The following is a 21,914-nucleotide window of genomic DNA, read 5'->3' on the forward strand; positions in this document are numbered from 1 at the left end:
CCATTTAAGAAACACTTTCCCCAGATTATTTTAGCATTTTGACCATAGTTTAATGATATGAACATTGCCCCCAAAGCAGGTTCAAAGTATTCTGGGGAAAACAGTTTCTTTCTCTGGAATCTGTCTCAGCAGCAGTGATGTTCTTCTGCTCATTCCCCACCTTAGGCAGATGTGTAGAAGTACCTGGGCTTGGCATTGCCCAGCAGGTCATCTTCATAGTTGGGAAGGCAACAGAAGAAGAAGGCACAGTCAATCAGGATAATAGTGGCCGCCCACCCAAAGCCATAGGCCCAGTTATAGATGTCAGTGACAGCAGGGTTGAGGTGAAGGTTAAATGGCCCTGTCCCAATATGAGATATTTTTCTCTTTGGACTTCCCAGGTGGCGCTAGTGGTAAAGAACTCACCTACCAATGCAGGAGACATGGATTCGATCCCTGGGTCGGGGAGATCCCCTGGAGAAAGACATGGCAACTCACTCCAGTATTCTTGCCTGGAGAATCCCATGAACAGAGGTGCCTGGCAGGCTGCAGTCCATGGGGTTGCAAACAGTTGGACAGAACTGAAGTGACTTAGTACTTTCTCTAATGTAGCTTTCTAAAATGGTGTTTGCCAGTATATGATACCAGAACCTCTTAATTCATAGCACAGATTACATGTGTCTTAAATAAATTACTTTTTCAACATTAATATTTGGCAAGAATAATTTACATGCCCGGACAACCAGTAGAAGAGGAACGAATCAGAAGTCATTTAAAAACATATAAATACATAGGGACTGACACTCCATTTTTTTTTTCTTTTTTATAACGAGAGCTCCAGGCTGTATCATTACCACATTTGTTGCTAAAAGTTTCCTGAGTATCAAGCAATAATATCCCCAGATTTTAAACTGCTTGTTCTGCTTTTAAGAGTTTTTTTTTTCTGAGAAAAATATAAAACTGTTATTTTTCTACCTTCTAGATATCTGAACAGCATCATGGGTCTAGAAAAAAAATTCTCTCTGCAAAAATTCAAATGCTCCCTAATGCTCTAAGAATCATAGTTTCAGCAGGCTCTCATCGCACCCTGACTAGACAGCTTCTAATGACCAGATAAAATGAACATAGCCTGGTCTTGCCACCCTTCAGCCTTGGGGAGCAAAGCACTGATCAAGAATTTAAAAGATTATATATATATATATATATATATATATATATATATATATATTCATATACATATATATGAATTATGTTTGATTTGTTTTTCTGTGAATGTAATACATAAGTATTAGCTCTTTCCATGAGCAGCTTCTGCCCTAGAAATCTTAAAAACATGCTTGCATATCCACAAAACCTTCTCCATAATATAGCACTCCATATTATTTCAGGCTTTTTAAAAAGGTAACATTACCTCCTAATAAAAGAATCCCAGTTCAAAGCAAACTCACTCAGACAATAATATCCAGGATACTTATTTAAATTTCTTACATATAATAGAAAGGATCCTATGTGCACTGAGAGTTTGAAGGAAAGAGAAAAAAGAATATTCTTCGAGTCAAAGTAGTTCAATCAGCTCATTCAACTAGAAGGAGACAGGATGTCTCCTAAACTCATTGGAATAACTACTTCACTGAAGATGGTGCTTCAGCTTAATTTGTGAATATTAAATATTGCAATCGTGTTGCAAGGATTAAATGATAGAGCATGTGGGAAATGAGAAGTCTGGCACAAAGGGGATTTTATTGTTATTTTTATGATCAGGATCATTGCCTGTTCAGAATATCAACAAGGTTGGCAAGGTGATAATTCTGGGGAGTTAAGTAATCCAGGCAAAGAAAGATTTTTCTGGTCTGCATGAACTCTTTCTCAGAACCTTCCACCTTATTCTAAGTCAGAGGACACCAATCTATACCAACCTACTTAGTTTTCTGATTTTCTCAGCACTGGTAAAGAAGATGGGTAAGGAAGAGCTTGAGCCTTCCCATCACTAGAATGTCTCATCGCACGTAAACAGTCTCCTTGGCATTCTGGTTTACACAGTAGTTCTCAGTTTAATTTATATTTTGAGTTTGTGTGACCATTTCTGGATATACTAAGAAAGTCCATTTCTCAGGCAGGGAGACTGGAAACTAGAACATCCTTTGAGACATCATTGTGACCTGTCACTGACCTTTCTCTTCTGATGTGAACACTGTTACCTTAAGACTTTATTCAAAATTTCAAAATTCCCATTATCTTTCCTGAAAACCCAGAACTGACTTACCATTTCCTAGACTGGCCTCCCTGGTGGCTCAGTGGTAAAGAATCCACCTGTAATGCAGGAGGCCGCTTGCAACACAGGAGACTCAGGTTTGATCCCTGGCTCAGGAAGATCCTCTGGAGAAGGAAATGGCAACCCACTCTAGTATGCTTGCTTGGGAAATCCCGTGGACAGAGGAGCCTGGTGGGCTACAGTCCCTGGGGTCACAAGAGTTGGACATGACTGAGCAACTAAACTACCACCAGACTGCTCCTCAAAAAATTCTGGCAAATGAAAAGGTAAGATACTTTCCAGGGTGTCACAATAAAATAGAGTGGATAGACTGCATGAAGAAAAGATTCCAGAGAATCATAATAGAAGGAATTTTTTTAGAAGAGCTGCTACATAAACTAGATGTTTTAGTGTTATACAGCTTAAGAGGACAAAACAAGGACCAATTATTAGAAGTCAATGGCAGAAGCTTCGTAATTCTCAATCTGATGTTTACCTTTCTGCCTCCTAAAATAGTCACCAAGTGTTTATGATACTCTGTACTTAGAGTCTACAAGAGTTTCTATACTCCAAACAACTCATCTTCATCTCCTTCATCCTACTTTGGATAAAGTCCTCACCATTCATCATCCTCCCACAGCTTATTGATTAGTATATTCGACACCTTCTATTGTTGTTTTTGTTCAGTCGCTAAGTCGTGTTCAATGCTTTGCTACCCCATGGACTGCAGCACATCAGGCTTCTCTGTCCTTCACTATCTCCCTAAGTTTGCTCAAACTCATGTCCATTGAGTTAGTGATGCCATTCAAACATTTCATCCTCTGTCACCCCTTTCTCCTCTTGCCCTCAGTCTTTCCCAGCATCAGGGTCTTTTCAAATGAGTCAACTCTTCACATTAGGTGGCCAGAGTACTGGAGCTTCAACTTCAACATCAGTCCTTCCAATGAATATTCAAAGTTGATTTTCTTTAGGATTGACTGATCTGATCTCCTTGCTGTCCAAGGGACTCTCAAGAGTCTTCTCCAACACCACAGTTCGAAAGCATCAATTCTTCAGTGCTCAGCTTTCTTTATGGTCCAAATCTCACATCTATCCATGACTACTGGAAAAACCATAGCTTTGACTATATGGGCCTTTGCCAGCAAAGTGATATCTCTACTTTTTAATACACTGTCGAGGTTGTCATAGCTTTTCTTCAAAGGAGCAAGCATCTTTTAATTTCATGGCTGCAGCCACCATCTGCAGTGATTTTGGAGCCCAAGAAAATGAATCTGGCACTGTTTCCATATTTTTCTTGTCAATTTGCCATGAAGTGATAGGACTGGATGCCATGATTCTTAGTTTTTTGAATGCTGAGTTTTAAGCCAGCTTTTTCACTCTCCTCTTTCACATTCATCTAGAGGCTTTTTAGTTCTCATCACTTTTTGCCAGTAAAATGGTGTTATCTGCATATCTGAGGTTGTTGATATTTCTTCCAGCAACCTTGATTCCAACTTGTGCTTCATTCAGCCCAGCATTTTGCATGATGTTCTCTGCATATAAGTTAAATAAGCAGGGTGACAATATATAGCCTTGATGTACTCCTTTCCTAATTTTGAACCAGTCCCGTATTCCATGTCCAGTTGTAACTGTTGCTTCTTGTCCTGCATACAGGTTTCTCAGGAGGCAGGTAATGTGGTCTGGTATTCTCATCTCATTAAGAATATTCCATAGTTTTTTTGTGATCCACACAGTCAAGGGCTTTAGCATAGTCAATGAAGCAGATTTTTTTTGGAATTCCCTTGCTTTTTCTGTGATCCACCTTCTATATGTCTTTGCTATTTCTCAATATAAACATGGGCTTCCCTCATAGCTCAGTTGATAAAGAATCCATCCACAATGCAGGAGACCCCAGTTCGATTCCTGGTTCGGGAAGATCCACTGGAGAAGGGATAAGACACCTGCTGCAGTATCCTTGGGCTTCCGTTATGGCTCATCTGGTAAAGAATTCACCTGCAATGTGGGAGATCTGGGTTCAGTCCCTGGATTGGGAAGATCCCCTGGAGAAGGGAAAGGCTACCCACACTCCAGTATTCTGGCCTGGAGAATTCCAGGGACTGTATAGTCCATGGTGTTGCAAAGAACTGGACATGACTGAGTGAATTTCACTTTCACTATAAACAATATTCTAGCCATATATATTTTCTCCTTTTGTTCTATCTACAGTTATGTTTTCATACTTCTATTCCAATGCATAAGTTGTTTCCTCTACTAGAAATGCTTTTCCTTCCCTTCTTTTCTTGGTGAGAAGTTGCTGATATTTCAACTTTCAGTTCCAGTTTCACCAGCTTGGGAGATAGTTCTGGTTTAGCTCTGGGTTCCTATCTCATTTTATATTGACCATCACATTGTGTTTTCCTTGTGGATTTGTGTGATGTTTTCTCACTAGATGGTGAGCTTCTCAAGGTCACAAAGTGTGTAAGAGTCATCTTTGTATGTCTTTGAACTTTCATAATTTCCCATAGTACCAGGATAATGCAATTTAGATTTCATCTTAACCTAAAGAACTTCCTTTTTTTTCCTAATGAGATAGGTTGATCTGTATCCTTAAATGGCCACATAGACATACCATTTTGCTGACATACCATGTCATGTCAGCAAAATGCGAGATGTTGAAATGAATACATTGGGAAGAGTCTTCCAACTATAAGTCCCATGGTTCTATGTTGCAATGTGCTTGAGGCTGAAACATACCATTCAGTTAGAGTTGTTCCTTGTTCCTGCACCTTCTACTATTTTAGGTAATGGAAGCTACTTTTGCTCTTTTCTCCTTGGTTCTGGGAATTCACCCTGAAAAGCAATAGCTTTTATTTCCAGAAATGGTCCTTCCCTGAGTCTATCTCAAGAAATTTTTTTTCTATCTTTGCTCCTCCCTATGTTTTTCTCTATACCTAGCACATCATAATCTGTTTTCTCAGGACTCAGTCTATACTTTGCTTCTAAGCTAATTGTCAAAAAAAGTAATGACTGATAACCAAGTTGTCAAAAACTAATTCCAGTTTAACATAATAATAGCTGCCATTTATTGAAGAAATCTTGTATGTTCCTTACATGTATTGTATTGTTAAACCCTTACATGAACACTGTAAGTTATTATCCTTATCTACATTTTCCAGATGATGACATTAAGGCCCTGAGAAGTTAAATAGCTTACTCAAGGTAACAGATGTAGGAAGTGGTAGGATTTAAATCAAATCCCAGTCACCTTGATTGCCTTTAACTACTTTGCTAAACTGCCAACCCATACCCATCTTCCAATATCCACTCCAGTATGAATTTTGCATTGACATTATTATAAAGCGTGCAATGCAACACACCATGGGTATCAGAGATTTGCACATGAGAAGATTCTTCTTTGAATCCATAGCCCATACTCCACAGGGACCACCTAATCAGAAGACTACCTTTTATAATGCATGCTAATTTTTCTTTGCTTTCTGGGGATCTTTTATGCAATTCATAAATCGCACATCTTCAATCTTTACTTCAGCATTTAAATCTAAGAGGAAAGCTGCAGTTCCTCCATCGCAGGATTAACTGTGGGAATCTTTTTTATGGGGAGTACATTACATACCTCTAACAAGACCCAAAAGAAAAGAAAAAGGCAGCGATAACTGTGAGGCTCAATCAAACCCACAGTTCAACTCCACCGGCATTAACGAGGGAGCACAGAGCAGTGTTTGGCTGTGTTCCTGCTCCTCCAGTCTTGTTCTCCCGGCAGCTGTACCCACTTGAGCACTCCCTGAAGCCCAAGACACCCTGCATCCTTAGCTCCTATCCTGGCTTTGAGATGAACTGTGTCTCTCCACTGAGCAAACTATTCTCTCAATCTTGATCTTTGTCTTTGTCCTTCCCCACTGAGAGGAACCAATGTTTCTTGGAGATATGGCTGATTCCAGGCTTTGCGCAGTGTAGGCACAAGAAGAATCTAGCCTACTTTTTTGCACCAGAAAAAAAAAAAGAAAGAAATGCTAAAAATGATAGGGTCATGAAACAGAGACACAGAGTCACAAGAATCAGCTTAAAGGTGTGTTCAGTGGTGAAATCTGGAATGGTTATTGTGCAGTGGGGAATCTGGGCCACATCTAGAGCAGGTGATGAAATTAACATCGCCAAAGTGAGACATGTTCACCATGTGCCTTCAGATGTTATACTCGCTTAGAAAGACACAAAACACTTCTGTAAAATTCTGGCTAAGAATACACTACCCGGATCCATTCTATTAAAAATTCTATTTAAAATGTGTTGTGTGCATGCTCGGTCATGTCCAACTCTTTGCAACTCCATGGACTACATACAACCCACCAAGCTCCTCTGTCCATGGAGTTTTTCAGGCAAGAATACTGGAGTGGTTGCCACTTCCTACTCCAGGGGATCTTTCCGATCCAGGGACTGAACCCGCATCTCCAGGGTCTCCTGCATTGGCAGGTAGGTTTTTTACCACTGAGTCACTTGGGAGGCCCACCCGCTAAAAGTAGGAACATTTTATTTAAAATTGGGAGACTATATTCTCTAAAAATTGTGAATGTCATTTAAGAATAGGTTGTGAAAATATTTCAGATTAAAAGAAACTCAAAGAGACAGAACAACGAAATGCCACCTTACCCTAAACTAGACCCTGTTACAGAGAAGAAAAAATGATATAAAGGATTTTATTAGTGAATTAAAAATATTGCAATATAAACAGCAGATTAGATTAAAGCATTACACCTATATAGAATTTACTGAAGTTGTTAACTGTCTCTATTTAAGAGAATGATACACTGAAATATCCAACGGTAAAGTATTCTTTACCCTGGCAATTTATCTATGCAATTTATCCTCAGATGGTTCAGAATAAGAGAGAAAGGGAGAAAAAAATATATAAAATGTAAACAGTAAACGAATCTGAGTAGAAAGTATATGTGTGAATGAGAGAAAGAAAAAAAAATTTTAATGTAAACAGTAAGTGAACCTGAATATAAAGCATATGTATGGCTTTTTACAGATTTTATTGCTGTAAATTTTCTGTAAGCTTAACATTATTTCTTAGTAAAAGTTTAAAGATAAGAATAAAGAAATGTGTCCCTTATAAGGAAAAGCTCTTGCTGGTGACTTAGATCAATGTTTTCTGACATCTTGCTACCAGTAAATAGGCTTCATACAATGGGTATAGATAAACTAAGTGTTGGGTTAGGTGCAATTGGAAGAGTTTTAGATAATATTTATGTTTTCATCATCAAACACACATTGAATACTATTAATATTATGTTCTATAATGTCTTTTCTCTCCTCAAGAAAGAGTACTAGATTGTGTGTACATAAGATGGCTTTATATGAGAAAAATTATTTACAAATATAACTTATTAGTATTAACAAATTATTTACAATAAGCATGATGTCCTCTACTGATTCTGTATATTAGAAACTTATTTGAAAGCCACTGGCTCTGTTGACATGACTCAAGCCAGTTTTCTTTTTTGACTTGAGATCCAGAGAAATGAGGCTCCCTATGTTATTTTTAAGATCAGCCTAATTTCCCAGATAACAAAGTTCATGCTTTCTCACTGTTATAAAATATGTCTGGATAACCTGTAATGGTCTTGATCCCTGCCTCTTGTACAATGTCACGGACCTCCATCCATAGTTTTTCAGGCACTCTGTCTAGCAGATCTAATCCCTTGAATCTATTTGTCACTTCCACTGTATAATTGTAAAGGATTTGACTTAGGTCATACCTGAATGGTCTAGTGGTTTTCCCTACTTTCTGCAGTTTAAGTCTGATTTTGGCAATAAGGCGTTCATGGTCTGTGCCACAGTAAGCTCCCAGTCTTGTTTTTGCTGACTGTATAGAACTTCTCCATCTTTGGCTGCAAAGAATATAATCAATCTGATTTCGGTATTGACCATCTGGTGATGTCCATGTGTAGAGTCTTCTCTTGTGTTGTTGGAAGAGGGTGTTTGCTATGACCAGTGCGTTCTCTTGGCAAAACTCTCTTAGCCTTTGCCCTGCTTCACTCTGTACTCAAAGGCCAAATTTGCCTGTTACTCCAGGTATTTCTTGACTTCCTACTTTTGCAATCCAGTCCCGTATAGTGAAAAGGACATCTTTTTTGGGTGTTAGTTCTAGAAGGTCTTGTAGGTCTTCATAGAACCATTCAAGTTCAGCTTCTTCAGCATTACTGGTTGGGGCATAGATTTTGATTACTGTGATATTGAATGGTTTGCCTTGAAAATGAACAGAGATCATTCTGTTGTTTTTGAGATTGCATCCAAGTACTGCATTTCAGACTGGACATGGAACAACAGACTGGTTCCAAATAGGAAAAGGAGTACATCAAGGCTGTATATTGTCACCCTGCTTATATAACTTATATCAGAGTACATCATGAGAGACACTGGGCTGGAGGAAGCACAAGCTGGAATCAAGATTGCTGGGAGAAATATCAATAACCTCAGATATGCAGATGACACCACCCTTATGGCAGAAAGCAAAGAAGAGCTAAAGAGCCTCTTGAAGAACATGAAAGAGGAGAGTGAAAAAGTTGGCTTAAAGCTCAAAATTCAGAAAACTAAGATCATGGTATATTGTCCCATCACTTCATGGCAAATAGATGGGGAAACAGTGGAAACAGTGGCTGATTTTATTTTTGGGGGCTCCAGAATCACTGCAGATGGTGACTGCAGCCATGAAATTAAAAGATCCTTAGAAGGAAAGCTATGACCAACCTAGACAGCATATTAAAAAGCAGAGACATTACTTTGCCAACAAAAGTCCATCTAGTCAAGGCTATGGTTTTTCCAGTAGTCATGTATGGATGTGAGAGTTGGACTATAAAGAAAGCTGAGCACCAAAGAATTGATCCTTTTGAACTGTGGTGTTGGAGAAGATTCTTGAGAGTCCCTTGGACTGCAAGGAGATCCAACCAGTCCATCCTAAAGGAGTTCAGTCCTGGGTGTTCATTGGAAGGACTGATGCTGAAGGCGAAACTCCAATACCTTGGCCACCTGATGTGAAGAGCTGACTCATTTGAAAAGACCCTGATGCTGGGAAAGATTGAGGGCAGGAGGAGAAGGGGACGACAGAGGAAGAGATGGTTGGATGGCATCACTGACTCAATGGACTTGAGTTTGGGTAAACTCCGGGTGTTGGCGATGTACAGGGAGGCCTAGAGTGCTGCAGTCCATGGGGTCACAGAGAGTTGGACACAACTGACTGAACCTGTAATGGATTATAATTACCTTAAGAATCAAGCCCTGCTTTATAATATCTTTAATTCGACATCTGGAATCTAGCTATTAACCGCTGCAAAATCCAACCGTGTGCCCAGTCCTCCCATGTGGTGACCACCAACTTGTCTGTGTGCCTTTCTCTTAGCTTGTAGGTTCAGACTCTTGGACACCATTCATTGACTTCTCCTGTTATATTATTGCAGGACCAGCTTGATATTCAACCTTCAAAAAATGTTCAACTCACTCAGGGTCATCAGAGTACAATAGAAAAGACTCTTGGATTTTGGCACTTGCCAAATCTAGGAACATATTTAGCTCTGCCACTTACCAAATGGATGGCAGCCAAATTACTTAATATCTCTGATCTTGTTTCCTCTCTTTAAATTGGAAATAACAATGCTACTTCCTCAGAGAATGGTTGTAAGAATGGTTGTAAGACAGTGCTACACAGTATCTTTGGCATGGTGCCTTGCATATGGTGACTATTGGAAAACATTAATTACTAATACTATTTAAGGAAAATAAACAAAATTTTTATTTTAATAACTGCACCATGTTTCCTCTTTAGGGTAATACTCTCCTTATTTAAATTCTTCTGGGAAAAAGCAAGGCTCTAAGGTGTTCGGGATTAGAAGAATACAGGAAAATGAAAGAGACAATGAAACTATTCTGCATACTCAGCAACAGAAGTTAGAGGACACAGCAGCAACCACAATGGCGAGAATCAAGCAAAAAGTTAAGGAGGTTAGGGGAAGGAAATAGGAAAAGAGAAACTTTCATCTCCACGGTAAGATGCCAAAGAGATAAAATATCTAGTGGTAAATTTTGAGTATCTGCCTTACCACGAATTGGCAGCCTATGTCTTCCTGGAACTCAAATTAACTTGTAACTTGAGTGAATGTTCCTGTTTTCTCTTTGTTTGTAGGTTTGTTTCCACAATGAAAATTGAGGTTGCGGAGTTGGGTTCTCATGACTGAGATGGTGCTGAGCAGAGAAGGATGAACAGGTACTTAAGTGAAGGTGCAAGCAAGGTTGAGAGCTCTGCAGGAGAAATAAGTAGGCCTTCTGATAAAGCACAGAAAACTTGAGGGATAACAGGATGGGACCTTAACCTGACCTGTGGATTTTATCCTTATTATAGTTAAGAACATGGCCTTGTCTCAAAGAATCTTGTGTTCAGAATATTTTAAACTAGAGAAAAATACTAAAAGTTAGAAAAATATGATAGGTCCACAGTCCTATATCTGTGATTCCAAAATACAAAAATTCTAAGAATGTGTTATTTTGTTTGGCACCCATATATTTTAGTGGTAAAACCAGACTTTATTCTCCATTAGGTCACCTATTGTTTCTATTTATTGCCACAGTAGGTATAGTCATACATTTTCCTGAAGAGTTATTCATGTTTTGGAATATGTGTGCCACCCACATTCTGCTAGAGTGATTGGTTATATTTATATTATCATATTCGCAAACACTTCTGGGCCCAGGGTTTTGGATAAGAGTTTGTAAACATAAATTTAGAAAAAAAGGAAATTTAAATGAGTGAGGGGAAAAAGCATTTACCTTCCAGTGTATTTCTAAAGCTGAAGTTGGCAGCTTTATCCATGGAACCTGATTCATACTGGGTCAAACTCAAGCAAAACTCCACATCAGCCGAGGAGGGGAGCCTCGGGGTCCTGGCTTTGTCGTGGTTTCCAGGATTGCGCAGTAATGGTCCCTCAGACGTCCCGTTGCATAAAGCCTGGCGACTGTTGTACTCCTCCAATCTGCTGCAGACGATCTGCACAGAACGCCTCTGTGTTAAATGAGTGTTGTAAAAGGGGGAAGGTAGAGAGGTTGGGATTCTTTATTTGGATTTTGGATATTTGGATGTCTAATCATCAGGAGATTCATGTCTTAAATTGTTGAAGGAAGCAGCTTTCTGAGGGTTGCAGAGTAACTGTGACCCATGAAAGTTACAGTTCAGACCATAGTTCTAGTCTTGCGTCTACCACTTAAGAAAATAAATTCTGCCCCCCCCCAAAAAAAGGAAAAGAAATTCCATAGGTCTCATCTAGCAAATGAGGATAATAATAATTACTTCATATAATTGTTGTCAAATATTTGTTAGGAAAATTAATTTGACAAACATTTGCTAAACATCCATTGTGTGACTTCATTGGGCATATGCTTGTGAAGCTAGCCATGGCCCAGAGTTTAGGTCTATACCCTTTTTTTTAATTCTTTCTCTATCTGCCTCCTTGGCTACAAAACCAGTTTCATGGCTTACATGCCACTGCATGATAAGAACTTTCTAATTCCTATCTCAAGTTCAAAAGCTCTCCTCTGAGCTCTAACCCTGTATATCCATCTCTGACTTCATATTTCAGTGTTATCTCACAGGCATCTCAAATGTAGTATTTAAAAATAAAAAAGAAAATTGTTCCTTTGTAATAGCTAATAAGGGGAAAAATCTGAAAAAAAGATATATATGCATGTATAACTGAATCACTTTGGGGTACACCCGAAACTAGCACAACATTGTAAATCAACTATGTTGTTATTATTGTTTAGTTGCTAAGTTGTGTTTGAATCTTGTGACCCCATGGACTTTAGCCCACCAGGCTCCTCTGTCCATGGGATTTTCCACCAAAGGATACTGGAGTGGGTTGTCATTTCCTTCTTCCAGGCGATCTTCCTGACCTAGGGATCAAACCTGTGTCTCCTGCACTGGTAAGTGTGTTTTTACCACCGAGCCACTTTACTATAAAAATTATTTAAAAAGAAGTTAAAAAATGGAAAAAACTTGAAATTAAAATAAGGTTAAAAAATTGTATTCCTCTCCCTATACGTCCAGTCACATCAACTGTCCTGAAACTTAAACCAGAAGTCCATAAATCATTTTATAGCCAAAGACTGTTATCGTTTGCATTTTGTTCCCCTTTACTTTTCACATTGAAATCATCAGCCAAACTTGTCAATTCTACCTCCAGAATACATCTTGAATCTCTGTTTACAAATTCTGTGATCCAGCTGCGAAAGTCAGTTGTGTGTTAGAAAAAAATTAGGTTCCAGATTCACATTGGTGTGGGCTTTAATTCTGGTTCAGCTACTTACTAGCAATGTGTCAATGAATATATTATTTAGGCTTGCTAAGTCTCAATTTCTTCAACAGTAATAAGAAATAATAAATATAATGTTAATATATATCATATTTACATGTGTTTATTTTTAAAATATGCTTAAACACATTATTTATATATAAATATACATTAAATATATATAACAGACTGGTTCAAAATTGGGAAAGGAGTACATCAAGGCTGTATATTGCCATCTTGCTTATTTAACTTATATCAGAGTACATCATGCGAAACATCAATAACCTCAGATATGCAAATGATACCACCATTATGGCAGAAAGTGAACTAAAGAGCTTCTTGATGAAGGTGAAAGAAGAGAGTGAAAAAGCTTACTTAAGACTCAGCATTCAGAAAACTAAGATCATGGCATCCAGTCCCATCACTTCCTGGCAAAACAGTGGAAACAGTGACAGACTTTATTTTCTTGGGCTCTAAAATCACTGCAGACAGTGACTGCAGCCATGAAGTTAAAAGACACTTGCTCCTTGGAAGAAAAGCTATGACATACCTAGACAGCATATTGAAAAGCAGAAACATTTCTTTGCTTTGGGGACTACTGAAGGACAGGGAAGCCTGGTGTATACAGCCCATGGGGTAGCAAATAGTCAGACACAGCTTAGGGATGGAACAACAACAACAATTTTTGCATTAAATATAATATATTGGATCCCTTTATACTGTTAATTAACTACCCATCACAGCATGTATATAGATGGAAGCATTTTCATTCCTGTTTGAATAATAAATCATATCCAGATATTTTCAAAAGATCTAAAAATTCCTACTGCTTAGAAGACTCCTGCAGTAGACTCAGTTAAATTAGAGCGGTCTGAATGAAACTATTTTGCTTAAGTTACAACTGCCAAGTGACTAAATGTCCAGATGGCTAAATGTATTAGTAACAAGGAGGAAATCTACCCCAGTTCCAGAAATAATTTGAAATAAATCTCAAATTATTGTTCTTATATTTGATACAGACGGGGACGCAGGGTAGGAGAAAGTATTAGCACTAGCTACCATCATGGAGATTGCAACCAGACATGGTTTCCAAACTGAGCAAATTACATAATCTCTTAATGTCAAGGTTTTTCATCTGTAAAGGGGGACTATAACAACTTTTTATGAAGGATCAAATAATTTTACCTATGAAAAGCACTTAGTATATAATGCCAAGTAGAGAGTGTTTAATAATGACAGCTATTATATTATTATTGCATACAAGACTATTGGGCAGGCCACCAAATTGTTAACTCTGACTCTATTACACAGGATGAATAATCATTATAATAGCTATCATCAATATATCACATGATGAGGATATATTGTGATAATAATTCCATACTTAAAATTAAAAAAATATGTCAGATACTAAACTAGTCATTTTACATTAACAGTTTTCATTGAATCCCTTCCAAATAATGCTTTAAAATATATTATTCTAATTTTTCAGGGGGAAAAGGTCTCAGATAATTAAGTAACTTCTCCAGGATCTTGTAGCTAAGTGAGTTACAAAAGTCATGTTTTTATGGCTCAAAAGACTATCGCCTTCCACTTCATTAATCTGCTTTCCATTCAGCTTAGTATTTTCATTAGCACAGAAAGCACACATATATCTTAATTGCACCCCATTTTTTTCTGTTGAGAAAAGAAGCCAAAGGTCAAAGATTACAAATGACTTGTCCAATATCATCTGATAAGTGGCAGAGGTAGAATCTGGTAAGTGACAAAAGTCTTCTGATGAGGAATTTGTTCTTTTTCTATTTCAACAAAGGTGACTTACATCATGTGGGGAAAAATCAAGTGTCCCAAATCAAATGAAAAAGAGGAAGAAGAAACGGATGTATTAATGGAGAAGGTGAGCTTAGTATTCTCTTAAATTTAAAAAAATAGCAGGAAAAAAAGCCCAGCTATTAAAAGCTTTAGGAGCAAAAATTTTATTATGGCATTAGAGGTTTGTCTAAAAGAATGTAAAACATATGACATTCCACAGAACCTTTTTCATAAAGAAAAAAAGAGAAGCTGTTATTTCACTGAGCTGTTGCCATGGTTACCTAAAACCCATGACTCTCTGCTGAAATGTAACTTTTTTTCTTCCTACTGTTTGCTTCCATGTGATGTGCTTTTCACCTGATGAGTGAATTCCCTGGCCATACTTCACTCATGTCCATCATCTTGGAAATGTTTTTTTTCTCTTTATTTTGATCCATCATAACAGCTATTCTTGCGTAACATTGGATCTAACTGTGTTGAGCATAGTTCGCCCCCCCACCTCCAAAATCAGTGAACGACTTTAATTCAGGAGCACTTTAAACATGCTTCTAGTTTAAAAGCTCTTGGAATTAAACAAACCAAAAAATAAATGAACAAATATACAAAAGAGATATGAATACTGAAAATAAGCTTTCTATAAAAAGTAACATTTAGTAATTAAGTAATGCTTTTTAACATATTACTTTATTTAGTAATAAACCTTGTCAGTAAATATTATTAGTCTCACTTAAAACTCAGATTGGGTTATAACATGCTTGATCTTCTCTATGTGTGCTTTCTTTTTTTGCACACACACACACACACCTAGAGAAAGCTACCAAAAATGTTTTATTCCAGATTATAAATTGCTGCTTATTTTGGCATCATTGTTTTCTTGGCCTTGGTTATCCAGTGCTATAAAGTATGGTTTAAGGTTCTAGAAATCTAGCTATGTGTATACAGAGTTTAGTTTTTTATGTGTGTTAGCAATGGGGCTAATGTTTCTGTGATTTTCAATTTTGTTCAATATAGCATATACTGATAAAGCCCATTCTATGTGTATATTATGTTCCTGGGTTCTGTGGATATAAAGATAAATTAGAAATGGTTTCTACATTGGAGCAGCTGGCAGTCTGTTAGATAAAGACAGGTCTGAAAACCTGAAGAATTATAGGTACCATGTTATAAAATCTGTACAAAGTGTAATGATAGTACACAAGGGTGAAGGTCAATTCTACCTGAATAAGGGTTGTGAATAAACACCTAATGGAATATTTTCACTATAACGTGAATGAAAAGGACTACTTCAGAATATCTGCCACAGTTGTCTGTACAACTGAACTTTAAGGGACTTAAAGTGACTACAAGTCAGAATTTACATCCATGAATTAGTGGCTCATTTGATCCTTTCTCAGCCTACATGGCCCTTTATAAATAGGAAACTGCACGGTTGACTTGAAATAGCACTGGAGTCAGAGGCACTGGGTTTTTTTGTCCTCAGCTGTATGACCTTAGACAAATTATTGTACTTTTGGGGGGGCTCACTATCTTTTACAAAATGTAGGTACAACACTACACACCAATGGCGGTCTCTTAGCTAAGAGTTAATAAATTCTATGAATTTCTCAAAACTCCATTTTTGTGTGTGTGAAATAAAAGATGTCTGAAAATAAGAAAAAGCAGGAGGCTTTTTTTTTTTTTTTTTACCAAAGGGGCTGAGTATAACTACTTAGGAAGATATTAATGAACTCACCAAGTGTGGAAGCTATTTAGTCTCACCATCTCACACAGTCTAGTTTTTTATTTGAGTGTTTGATTCAGGCAAACGCATTGAAATTAGTGATATGTTTATTATAGAACCTAAGTTTGTAAAGTGAAAGAGATACCAAAACAATTTCCATGTTAATTAAATCAGTCATTCTTAGGGGCTGGCTCTGCATTAGAATTACAGTAGAAGGTTTTACAAATACAGATGCTTGAACTTCACAGTGGACCTCCTGAGTATGATTTTTTTTTTTTTTTGGTAGATGGTGCAGCACATGCAAATCTTTAAGTTCTTAGTTGGGTGATTTAGAAGATACTGAGAACCGCTGCATTGCTCTTGTTCAGTTGCAGAGTCATGCCCCACTCTTTGCGACCCCGTGGGCTGTAGCATGCCAGGCTTCCCTATCTCTCGGAGTTAGCTCAGTTGCATTGATTTAATTGCATTAAATCGATATAAATAACTGACCTTCATTTTTAAAGGACTTTAACCAGAAATGTGCAAAGGAATGGAACTAGCCAGCTAGAACTGAGTTTGACTGTAAGCACACACAGCGACACTGCTCACAGAAGGTGGACATAAATGTTCACTCATTTCACCTTCCTTACTTAAATTATTGTTTGCTCACTTTTCTTCAGTGGTCTTTGTCCCCTGTATTTCCTAATTTTATTTTTAACACCAGTTATTCCACAGTGGTTTAATCATAGGATGATATTAAATCTACTGCTGCAACTATTTTAACCTAGTGTTTACATACTAGACACAAAAAAACTATTTAGAAGTAAAATTGGATACAATCATAAAGAAAAAAGAGAAAAATTTGACTCAAAAATCAATAAATGAATGGAAAAAGTTAACATAATTTGGTACTTCTCATGTAATTAAGTGGCTTCCCAGGTGGCTCAGTGGTAAAGAATCTGCCAGCCAACACAGGAGAGGCAGGAGACATGGGTTCAATCCCTGGGTCAGGAAGATCTCCTGAGGGAGGAAATGACAACCCACTCCAGTATTTTTGCCTCAAAAATTTCATGGACAGAGGATACTGGCAAGCTACAGTCCATGGGGTCACAAAGAGGTGTACACAACTGAGCGCACACACACACACACACACATGCACACACATATAATTAAATATCAATTAGTATTTGTCTATGAAGCTTCAGTGTGGATGTTTTAACTTTGGTAATTTAGATAATCCACCGATTTTTCTAGGTCAAGAAAAGCTGTACAGTTAAGGAAAGCATTATAGCTAACTGAAAAATCCCATGTTCAAGCTTAACAGTATTTTAAGCAGTAACAGAGGATGTGAGAGTTAGATGAGTTTTGCACTATATAGATTAAGGTAGGAGGTCTGAAGGCTTATTGAAATAGATTTTTTTGAAGCACATTTTTCGAGCCTTTCCTGCACAAATACACTCCTTACTCTTGGTAAATAGCTGACATTAGTGACACCAGATATTACAGTGGCCATTTTCAACGAGTTTCAATAGGTCCATTTGGAAGTTGTAGGAACTTAGTGTGGGGGAGGGGGGAGGGGAAGTATTTGGGAAGCAGTTCACATTTCAAAATTGCAGAGTTCCAGGAGAGAAGGCAAGATTCTTCCCATCTTATTTAAATATTGAGCTTATTTCCATAAAGCACGGCTAGTCAAAACTGCTGTGTTAGAAATGGTTGGAACACAGGCAGACAAGCATTCCTTCTACCTTATAGTTTTAAAATAATGAATAATTAAAAGCATATTTTTTTGGCTACATTTTGCCCCTAATCCAAAGTGAAAAAATAGGAAAAATAGATATTAAATTTCAAAATAGCGATCTCTTATCCTATACCTCAAAAGTTTACACATGTTTAGGAAAAGTGCTCATTTCTTCTGCATCCTATTGAAAAAAGTAAGTCAGGATGGGCCAGATCCTTTGGCTAAAGACATCATTGCAGATATGTCCTTGGAAATATTATAGGGTGGTCGTGCAACCAGGCTACCTGGGAACAAATTTTGTCTCTGCTGCTTACTAGCTTTGATATCCTGTACAAGTTACATAGTATCTCTATGCCTCAGGTTTTCTAAAAAAAAATCTTTAACATGGGGAAGGTTAGTAAGACTATTAAATGAATTAATGCACAAAACTACTCAGAACAGGGCCTCACACTTGCTGATCGATCAATGAATATTAGCTATTTTCATTATTTACCTGTTTAAGCCTGAGTATTCATATTTTTTTAAAGAAGATTTAATCTAAGTAATATTCCCCTAAATTCCTAATGGTAATAATCACTATAGACATTTAGTAAATGATATCTTCCCAGGACCCTCCTTTGAATATTCTCATCAATGGGATTCCTGGGATATGGCCAGAGATTTGTATTTTCAATTTATGCACTGAATTTTATTGGGAATAAAAATTTCAGAAATATTGACCTAAATCATTTTTTTTACTTAATCATCCAAATACTCATTCATCCACTGGTTCAACAAATACTTCATGAGCTCTTACAATTTGCCTGGCATCTTATTATGTGCTAGGAGGTAGAGTGATGAACCAAGTACTTTTTATTCATTAGATTTTAGGACCCAAGTACAGGATATTGGACAAAGAACCACACAAATCTCTATGGAACTGCAATTGTGAAGTGTGCTATAAAGGAAAATTAGGAGGTATGTTGAGAGCTCTTGACAGAGGACATTTTCTAGGCTTGACAGGAGAAGAAGAGATGGGAAGGGAGGTTTCTGAAGACCTGCCAGAAGAAGTGATGGCTAAGGTTCTTCTAAGCGTGGATATTGTATGTCCTGCACACCTTACCTGCCAAGAGGAGAAGAAGGATGCTGGGCTGAGTAGATTAGGGTTTGCAGGGTTGCGCCCTCCCATGTACTCATCTGTGCAAACGTCACAGTTTTCTGCATCTCTCCAGTCCCAGTATGGAATGGTGAAGTTCTCATCCCCGGTCAGCTTCTGGATTTCCTGTTCCCACAGCAGCAGAAAGAGTCTGTGCCAAGGCAGAAAACCCGGGGCTTCATGAGCAAAATCAATGTCTCTCCAGACTTCAGAGTCCCCAAGCAGCGTGTCCCTTGACACATAATAATGCATCCAGACAAAGAGGTCATAAACACTGACGTCATTAAACAGGGGTGTTGCTCCATGATTCATTTGGCCAGAGGTGCCCGTGGGGATGACGTAGTCTGGGCTGGTGGTATGTTTTGCCAAAGTGAGATAGGCAAGAAATTTGTTCTTCTCCGGGACACTCAAATCAAAGATGTTTCTTCTCACCAGAAGTCGCCGTTCTGTGCAGCCGGGTCCCCGAAATCCAAACTTACAACTTCCGCAATTGAATCCCATGAAGTTGCCAAAGCACTGGCAGGTTCTGTTATAAAAGATGGAGGGCCAAGACTCGCGGTCGTCCACCCCGGTGAAGGGGAACTGAGGTCCGAGTGGCGCCGCGGACAGAACGACGTCCTGGCAGGAGCCCCTGCCCGAGAGCCGGCCGCAGGGGCTCCCGTCGCCCGCCCAGGGCGGGCAGCACTCCTTCTCTGTCAGGCTCTTGGAGGAGGCACAGGCTCGAGGGAAGTGGCCGGCGGAGGTCCGGAAACTCCACAGCAGGCAGGACAGGGCAGCCAGGAGCATTCTTCCTCCGGTCCTCACACGGTCTGCCTGAGCTGGTTAATGGAGCCACGCTCCCCTTTCCAGCTACCGAGTCAGTGACTATCACATGTTTTGGCTAAGATCTATATAATACCACTCCCACCTCCAGCATTAAACCCTCTCAGCCTTTATCTAAGCTTTCATCTTCTGAAAACCACATGACTAACTTTTCTCTGGAGTTGGCATTTATCCCATCAGTGGGATAAGCCTATGTTAAAGTGAGAAACACTATTCACCATTAATAGTTTAAATCTTATGGTTAGAATAATACTAATAAGACCATCTGATGTATGTAAACCCAGTTAACTGACTGTATAATCAGTGACATTTCAATTTGAAAATAAGTCATGTCAGGAATAGAGCTTCTTTATTAAGACAAGTCAGGTAGTGTTAGAGATTTTGGACATAAGATGGTTTGTTTCTCAAAGACCATAAATAATAACCCAAGGCATTGGTAGGATTTGGCTTTGCTGGAAGAGACATTTTTCAGAGCCTGGAGATTATTTCTTATATCTGAAGCTTATTTATTTTATACAAAGTATCAGAAGATTAAAACTTTTTCTGGTATGCTTCCTGATTATCTTGATGCCAGCTGCTGCTTGCTGTCTAATTGCTCATTTTCTGAATATTGCTAAGGGTAGGTCACTTTGATAGCTGGGTCGTCAGCTTTACTTTGGAAACGTTTTCTGGTGAATATTTGAAAGAAATCTTCCCAGGTGGCTCAGTGGTAAAGAATCTATCTGCCAATGCAGGAGAATCAAGAGACACAGGTTCAATCCTTGGGTTGGAAAGATCCTCTGGAGGAGGAAATGGCAACCCATTCCATTATTCTTGCCTGGAAAATCCTATGGGCAGAGGAGCTGGTGGGCTATAGTCCACGGGGTCACAAAGAGTCAGACATGACTGAGCAATTGAGAATGCAGCACACATTCAAAAGGAAACTTTTTTATTGAAGTGTAGGTGGTTGTCAATATTTTATTAGTTTCAGGTATACAACATAGTGATTCAATATTTTAGTGTTATACTAAAGTTATTATAAAATATTGGCTATATTACCTGTGCTGCACAATATGTATTTCTGCTTATTTATATATAGTATTACATATATAATAGCTTATACTTTTCTTATTTTAATGCTTTCACCACCTAGTTTCACCCATAAGTTCTAGAAATCAGTAATTCATTTGAAGTTTTGTTTGTGATTTGGTCTTACAAAGGAGTTCTCATTGTACTGAGTGAGTGAATAAGGTCTGATACATTTATTCAAATTTTTATTGATCATGCAAATTCTTTCAAGATTTTTTTTTGTCTCTGTGTGTATAGTGAGCTAGATAAACTGAAATGCATGGATAGAAATATCATTTTACCACTATACTAGTTTTTAAATGAGTAATATAGAAAATAAGAGCATCAGACTTTTAATGGAGAGACATCTCTGAGAACTGAGGATATAGAAAAGATTGAATTGTTTGAAATAATAATGCATGAGTTTTTTTTTAATAGGAGTGTCCTCTGAGTCAAGCTTTAAAGGATGGGCATAAGTTGGAAAGACAAATGAGAACGGACACAATACTTCAGGCAGAGGAAACTGTAGAGAGATGAGAGCTGTGTTTTTCATCTCTGAGCTGCAGCATGATCTTCACGCGTGGACCCAGGCCATAAGGAATTAAACCTGGGCCCCGTCCATGAGCTGTGCTGTGATTAGTTGCTCGGTCCTGTCCGCGACTCTTTGTGACCCCAGGCTCCTCTGTCCATGGGGAGTCTCCAAGCAAGAATACTGGAGTGGGTTGTCATGCCCTCCTCCAGGGGATCTTCCCAACCCAGGGATCAAACCCAGGTCTCCTACATTGCAGGTGGATTCTTTACCAGCTGAGGCACCAGGGACCGAATCCATGGAGGGGCTTAAAAACTAAGTGGTTTGAACTAAAGTGAGTAGAAGAGCTAGAAGATAAGAGCAGTCAAGTCAAAGTTGTCCCTGTGAGGGCTTTTTTCCTTATCCTGTTCCATACTTAAAGCTCGTAGCCACTTGAACTTGCAGAATAAGGCAAGAAGGTGAAAACTGGAAAAGCAGCAGGAATGCAATCACTACATGTGATGCCAGAATGTCAGCCTTTCTGTTCTCTTCCCATTCTACTTGAGTTTGTTTCGCTATTTAGAAAAAC

The 21,914-nt window shown here is 38.4% G+C and overlaps 1 protein-coding gene across 1 annotated transcript in view; it reads right to left on the reverse strand.

The window, feature by feature from the left end:
* Positions 1-19,801, reverse strand: part of TYR (tyrosinase) — a 112,901-nt gene extending 93,100 nt beyond the window's left edge. Inside the window, exons 1-2 of the mRNA XM_043452683.1 lie at positions 18,916-19,801; positions 11,048-11,264 (exon numbers count right to left, since the gene is read on the reverse strand). Of these exons, the coding sequence (XP_043308618.1) occupies positions 11,048-11,264; positions 18,916-19,734 (1,036 nt within the window). The 5' untranslated portion in view covers positions 19,735-19,801. The remainder of the gene's footprint in view (positions 1-11,047; positions 11,265-18,915) is intronic.
* Positions 19,802-21,914: the final 2,113 nt, after the last annotated feature.

Source organism: Cervus canadensis, chromosome 29 (assembly GCF_019320065.1).
Source record: "Cervus canadensis isolate Bull #8, Minnesota chromosome 29, ASM1932006v1, whole genome shotgun sequence".
In the NCBI taxonomy this organism is placed as follows: domain Eukaryota; kingdom Metazoa; phylum Chordata; class Mammalia; order Artiodactyla; family Cervidae; genus Cervus; species Cervus canadensis.